The following is a 7,420-nucleotide window of genomic DNA, read 5'->3' as shown; positions in this document are numbered from 1 at the left end:
CCATCTAATAAAAAGGGGGCTTCAGTCATCCCCACCAAAAGCCTGGGTGAAGAGCCAGGCCTTCAGGCCTCTTCGAAACACCAGCAGGACAGGGGCCATGCAGACCTTGCAAGGAGTGCTGGCCCTCCCGGTCCTAAAGGGTGTCCGTCCCCCCCAGGAGATCGATCTTGCCCTTCGCTTTTTCCCTCTCCCTTTTGAACTATAATCTTCATTTTTTCCCCTCTGGTTACTGGGCCCTCCCACTAACACCTGAGCTTGCTCAACCATGCCAAGGCAAGACTGAAGGCTGGCCAAACTGACTATGCACCCTCCCCGCAGGGAAAACGGATGGCAAACATTCCAGATCGTCGTTCATCACCCCACCCAATCTGCACCAAAGACTTCCCCGCCGGCTCGATACAGTACGGATTTATTGTTTGTGGAAAATGGAATGTTTCCTCCGAAACAGCCGAGTGGTGTCCAGATAAGAACATACCCAGAGCGGGGGGGGGGGGAACACACACGCACACGGAACACAATTGAGTTCACATCATCTGCAAGCTACTGCGGTGGGCTTCTGTTTCAGCAACAACAGTTCAGGGCAATAACCAGGGGAGCAAAATTCCACAGAGTTGCCACATTTTGTTGGAAAGCGAAGTCTTCAATAACGGCGGGCAAAACGGGGGTCGCTCGGCCGGTCTGATCGATCCTGGCTTGCAAAGCCGCCTTGCATGTTGGTTCCTTGTGCTACTGGGTTCTGCGGTCCGCCTTGTGCAAACTCTCCACGCCTGTGGACAAGAGGCAAACGTACAGCTACTTTAGTTCTGCAGTGTCTCACGTTCCCTTCGATTCGGAGAAGGCTACCCGGTGTCCCCCAGATCTCTCAGACAGATTATGTACCAAATTCACCATTCCAGGCGCAGAACATGCCAGGGCTCCCCCTAATCCTCCGTTTGACTTCCAGAATGCGCCAATCCCACCATCCAGGGATAATTTCCTGGAAATAAATCTACAGGTAGTCCTCACTTAACAATCATTCGGTCAGTGACAATTTGGACTTACTACGGTGCTGAAAAAACCAACTTGCGACCAGTCCTCACACTTACGACCATAACACCCCTTGGTCACATGATCACAGTTTGAGCACTTGGCAACCGGTTTGCATTTATGACTGTTGGGACGTCCCATGGTCACATGATTGCCATTTTCGACCTTCCCAGCCGGCTTCTGGCAAGCAAAATCAATGGGAAACTATGTGATTCACTTAACCCACTCGGTTCACTTAATGCCCTGGTGATTCGCTTAACGACTGCCACAGAAAAGGTTGTAAAGTCAGGTCAGATTCATTTAATGACCGCTTCCCTTAGCAACCAAAATTCTGGTCCCAATTGTGGTCGTTAAGCAAGGGCTACCTGTACAGGAAGCAGTTCTCAACATTCGGGGCATGGTCCGCACTCAAAAAGCCTGCTTTCAAGGGTAAATCATGTCCCAAAAGCTACAAACCGCTTCCTATGTCAGAAGATTCACTTCCAGAGAACTACCCAAGTTCCCCAGTACACTGGGCAGGATAGGAATATTCTGCCCTTGGAATGAGGTATTTTGCAGGTCCCTAATCGCACATCCCTAAGTGAACTTCAAAACATTTGGAGCACATCAGGGAGCCTACTTGTGCCCGAGACAGACAGTTGGACTGGCACATTTGCTGAGATTAAAACCACAAAGCATTTAAAAGTAATTTCGAGTTACAATTGAAAATGGGACAATTTTTTAAAAAACAACTCGTTTCAGTATGATTTTTAAGTGACATATTTCTTAAGCAAACTTGCATCACAATGGACCACCAGACTGAAATGTGAACTTTTGTCCCACTTAACGGTGCTTTTATCTCACGCAGGAACTTTATCATCCAAAACTCTAGGTTAGCCATCATCCCATGCTCTTTCCACTTTAAAAAACAACAGCACTTTAGCCTCCTCAGCATGTAACACAAAGGCCTACAGCAGAGTCAATGAAAGCCGGGTCACCCAAGTTCAGTGGCGGGCAGTTACCAGACCTTTCTACCCCAAAATGCGAAGCGGTCTCCTAGCGTCAATATTCAGTGTGCCCAATAATCAAAATGATTCATGAGCAACTAGTCTGCACTTCAGAGAACCCCAGTGAGTATGGGTTGGGAGGGACCTTGCAGGTCATTTCAGGCCAGAAATCTACCCCTACAGTACCTCTTTGCAACGAAGCGTGGTAAGAGGGACCACGCTCTGTCACAAAACATACGGGTTTTTTTTGGGGGGGGGGCTACAGCTTGATTGCTCTTCTGTATGGAAAAAACAAACTTCAGCTGGCTGCATGAAGAGATGAGCTTTCTTCCAACCGACTTCTTGGGGAAAGGGCCTGGGACGGAGCGGAGGAACAGGAATGGAAATGGGGGGATCCTCTGCTGATACTCACCCTGATCTCTCTCCTCCGTTCATTACATGGCCGGGCCCGGACTGGCCAGGAACGCTCCGCTCATCACCTGACAAGCCAAAATTGGGCAGGGAAGGGGGAGTTACTTATTTCATGATGGCATACACGTCTACCAATCAAACTTGAGGAGCACTTGTAAAACCATCAGGATTTTAATGTGACAAGTGACATGCAGAGGGTCCACCGCTTTCCTGGGCGCCCCGAAATCTTTGGGTCCGCTTGACCCAAAGACCCGGCTCGGCCTCTCGCTGCCTCACGGAGAACACAGGAGGCTGCCTGATCGAGAACAGGCCACGTGCTTTCATCTCAGGCAGAGAAAGGCGGCAGCACGGAATCGAAAACCGCCCCACTCCGCCGAGGAACAGAGCCGGGCCTTTACCTTGCCATCGTTCGTGCTCCCGTCCCATCATCTCTCCGTCTGAACTCCCCGCCCAGGAACGGTCTTGATGCTCCTCGAGCTTCCGGCTGTGATCGCTCCAGTGTCGCCCTTCCCTGGAGGGAGGGGAAAAAATGTCAGCTCTCTCCATTCTCTCGGGAGTTTTCAAGGGTAAGAGAAGAGGGTGTTTCCCCATCGATACGACCGACTCAATATGCGGGTCTGGGCAACTTCACCCCATGTAACTAAGTTCACACACTGCACTAAGCTGCTATTTGGTTTGGCAGGTTTGGGCTTAACGCGTGGGCAAACACCCATTTAAATTATCATCATCGCTGCTGCTGCTGTTTTAAACTGGCTATCACTGTGCTTTTTCACTTGTTTTAGTTGTTGTGTATTTTCTCATTTATTTGTATGCTGCCCAAGGTTGCTCGGAATTGAGCGGCACACACGGATACTAGAATTTACCAAGGGGAATATTAAATAAAATCAAGGGAATAAATGATGGCAGAGGGACACAGTTGTCAATGGTTTTCTTACTTAATGGTTATCGGAAAGATTTAAAGTAGATAAAAGAATGCACCCTATCGAACAACGTAAGACGGAATTTGAACTGGAATTGTGTACAAATGATGAACACGTAACTGCTAAAACGTATAAACTTTTATTGAAATTTGAAGCAGAAGAACAGGTGAAAGAATGTATGATAAACTGGGCTAAAATCTGGTTATAATATACACATGGAACAGTGGGAAAATATGTGGTTGAAAGGATTGAAATTTACATTATGTTATAAACTTAAAGGAAATTTTTATGAAATGATGTACCATTGGTATAGTAAAGGTAAAGGTTTCCCTTGACATTGAGTCCAGTCGTGTCCGACTCTAGGGGGCGGTGCTCATCTCCGTTTCAAAGCCGAAGAGCCGGCGTTTGTCCGTAGACACTTCCGGGGTCATGTGGCCAGCATGACTACACGGAACGCCGTTACCTGCCTGCCGAAGCGGTGCCTATTAATTGACTCACATTGGCATGTTTTCGAACTGCTAGGTTGGCAGGAGCTGGGACTAGCAACGGGAGCTCACCCCATCACGCGGATTCGAACCGCCGACCTTCCGGTTGGCAAGCTCAGCAGCTCAGCGGTTTAACCCGCAGCGCCACCGCGTCCCTATACCACTGGTATACGACACCAGTTATCTAAGTTATCTAAAATGTATAACAGTACTTCAGATTCATATTGGAAACGTGAACAAGAAGGGTCATTTTATCATGCTTGGTGGACACGTAAAAACACTAGAACATTTTGGGCTCAAATACATACAGTAATTCAAAGGATTTTAAGGATTAATATTTAATGAAACCAGAACTGTTCCTCCGGGGATTGATGGGCAAACAGTTGGAAAAAAGTCATGGAACTTAGTTTTTCTACATAAGAACTGCAGCGAGATTATTGCGTGCACAAAGACGGAAAGATCTGGCAATACCTACAATGGAGGAACGGCCGGTGAAGATGACCGAACTTGCTGAAAAGTCTAAATTGACTTGTTTGATTACAGAAAAGACAATATCTACATTTATCAGTGACTGGAAACCCCTTATGGACTTTTTGCATAGAAAAGAAAACAATGAACTTGTGATTTATAGTTTGGATGATTAGACAGGATAGCCTACAGAAAGAGGAGAGTCATGATGTAACCTTAGGGAGAGAGGTTAAAATATAACTGTATGTGGAACTGCTGTGAAGAAGATTGGAAGCCATTTTAATATCTTACTTTATATCTTCCTTTTCTACTTTTCTTTCTCTCTGTTTTTCCTTAATTCCCTCTTTCTTTTTAGCACTTTCAGCTTTTCAGTTCTCCCTTTCTCTTTCTCATTCTACTTTAGTTTGTTTTATTTGTTTATTTATTTTTCGGATTTTGTTACCGCCCATCTCCCCCAAAAGAGGGGAGGGACTCTGGGCGGCTATTAGCTCTTACTATTGTTGTTAAAACTCTCTATAAAAATTATATGGCAAAAAAGGAATTGAGCGGCATACAAATTTGCTTAATAAATAAACGCAGCCATGGTGGGCTTGAAACTGGTTTATGGCTTGGTGCAATGGGTAAATTCGGCCAAGCATGAGTCATTTCCACAAGTCCCTGACGAAAATTATGGATCAACATAGAGCTTGGCTCTGCCGAGAAAGAATTAGGAAATGCACCTCGGCAACTTTAAGGTGTGTGGACTTCAACTCCCAGAGGATGAGAGACAAATAGGAGGTGGGGGGGAACCCTTCATAAAACAAGCAAGCAATGAAAATTATGGAATGGGCTGCGGTGGTCTTCATGAATTAAAGGGAGAATTATGGGAATTCACGGAGAATCAGATCTCAGCAGACCAGCTTCCTGATAGTGGGCATTCTCTCAAGGTGCGGCAGGGGCTATAAAGAGAACCAGAACTGCCCCCAGCGATCAGAAGGCTGCAGAGCTGGCTTTCTCCTGGCGGCAGACATTGCATCAGGCCATAACTTGGGCCTCCTCTTCTCCTTGACCTTACGCGCCATCATCAGGTCTTGCACGGTTGCCTTCTTCCTTCCAATCTTTCAAACTGGAAGCCCTACAACAGGGATCCTCTAACGATGGATTTCTGGGTGTCCTAAATATTGGCCAGGGAGGTACAAACCCGCCAGCCCAACCTTGCTGAAGGGAACTCCCACATTCTCCCTGCCCAAATTCCCCACATTTGAGTTCATGAATTCCTGCTGATCTTCTGCCTGGCCACCCCAGCCCGTCTTCTCTCCTTAACGGTCTCATCTCCACCCCCAGCAAACCGAATCGAGAGATCCAAAGCCTAGGCTGCCACCCCACCAAGGACACCGGGCCCTATGCGGGTACTGTCAGTCTAGGCTGAAACTGCCATTATCTAAAGATGGAGCAGGCACGTGGGCAGAGAGGACAAAAGCCAGGAAACTTGTCTAAAAGATCCCTTCAGGGAGGTAGATAAGAAGGAAGCAAGTCATTAAGGAAACAAAGGAAAAATGTCACCTGAACCAGACAAAGGAAGTTGGGCCTGAACACATGGAGAACCACCAAGCCCCAGTCCCATCTACAGCTACCAAACTTGTGAACCAACGAAGAGGACTTTTGGGGATAAAAGGGGTCCCAAAGCCCGCCCACTCCTTGGTCTTTGGACCCAGACTTGGCGGCTTCCGTCCCTCTAGCTAGTGCCTGGCAGCCTAGTTGTATGTGGTAAGTGTGGATGAGTGTGTGTGTGTGTGTGTGTGTGTGCGGGTGTGAGAAAGAGCAAATGTACCTTGCAACCAGTAAAGTTTTGCTGTTACTTTAAATTCACTGGGTCTCCATGTATTCCAAAGAACCTGTTGTGCCTCTGTGTTCGGTTGGAAGTGATTTGTGTGTGTCCATAATTACTTCCCGGCTGTTGACCAGGGCTGTGTGTCTGTCTGCTCTAGCTGCACCTATCTGGAAAACCCAGGTAGAAAGCCAGGGGGGCTGACGAGATCCACGTGCCTCAACAGGCTGTGAGTCTGTGAGTGATTGACCATAAGCCGAACCTGGGAGCTTGTGTGTGTGTAACAGTACCCCCCTTTCTTTCTCCAGAGAGCACGATAAAATCAGCAAAGGAGCCCCCCGCCTTAAATAAACTCACCGGGACTGGGGAGGCAAACCTCGTCCTCTGCTCAGCCTCCTCTCTGACCCATAACCCGTCCAGCTGTCCCGGGAATGGCGATCGGGGCCTCCGTGACGGTCATCAGGATAGTGCTGAAAGAGAAGGCCAAAATCAGGTATGAAGCTTCCCAAGGCAAAATGTTCACGTCTAAAAAACCAAGGACCATTATATTAAGGTTTAAGGGGGCAGCGCTGCCTTCTGGGCACCCTTGGGCAGCCCATGCAGCTGAACGTGGAAGCCAGCTCCGCCAAAAAGCTCTGTGGTTGCGCAGGTTTGGAATAAATTATGATCCTGTCACCCTTACATCTGTAGCAAATCCACTTTGGAGTTTAATCGCTGCAGAAAGCCAGAGTCTGTATTAAACAAAACCTTACTGTGGATGAAGAGGTATCTAATTTCACGGTCCAATTTTTAATGGCTAATTTGCATTCCCATGTCAGTGATCTGCAAGTGTGTGAAAAAGACCACGCAGGACAGCAGCCCATACAAACTCAGAGGCGGGCATCTAAAGAAAAGAATTTGGCTTGTCCAAAAGGCAAGCTACGCATGACTGCGTGGCCCCTACTACCCCTTCCTCCCCTCGATGGGCATGTGGGTCTCCCCACAAATGCGGTTCAAGCGAGCTCCTGTAGTCCACTTTCAGCCTCAGACATGCCCCTTGGAATCTCAAATCCCAAATTCTGAAATGTGGCACCCGCCCTCTGGAATATTCTGCCCCCGGAGGTGAGACAAGCCCATTCGCTCCCGGACTTCCAGAAGAACCTAAAAACCTGTTTCTGCCGCCTCACTTGGGGTGGGAGGGGCACCAGTTCATCTTGGAGGTGGCTATTATAGATCTCTCCCGAACAAACAAGATCTGCGCTGCTGGATTTTATATTTTATATTTATTTTATTTTATTTTATAGAGTTATTTATATTGTAATTTGTGTGTTTTAATTC

At 47.5% G+C, this 7,420-nt stretch overlaps 1 protein-coding gene across 1 annotated transcript in view; it reads right to left on the bottom strand.

The window, feature by feature from the left end:
* Nucleotides 1-393: 393 nt before the first annotated feature.
* The window catches only part of LOC134488458 (scaffold attachment factor B1-like), a 42,623-nt gene continuing 35,596 nt past the window's right edge, over nt 394-7,420 (bottom strand). Inside the window, exons 18-21 of the mRNA XM_063290906.1 lie at nt 6,461-6,573; nt 2,822-2,934; nt 2,425-2,491; nt 394-767 (exon numbers count right to left, since the gene is read on the bottom strand). Of these exons, the coding sequence (XP_063146976.1) occupies nt 641-767; nt 2,425-2,491; nt 2,822-2,934; nt 6,461-6,573 (420 nt within the window). The 3' untranslated portion in view covers nt 394-640. The remainder of the gene's footprint in view (nt 768-2,424; nt 2,492-2,821; nt 2,935-6,460; nt 6,574-7,420) is intronic.

This window comes from Candoia aspera, chromosome 1 (assembly GCF_035149785.1).
Source record: "Candoia aspera isolate rCanAsp1 chromosome 1, rCanAsp1.hap2, whole genome shotgun sequence".
Classification (NCBI taxonomy): domain Eukaryota; kingdom Metazoa; phylum Chordata; class Lepidosauria; order Squamata; family Boidae; genus Candoia; species Candoia aspera.
The sequence above is the reverse complement of the archived record's forward strand: the minus strand, read 5'-3'. Positions and strand labels throughout refer to the sequence as shown.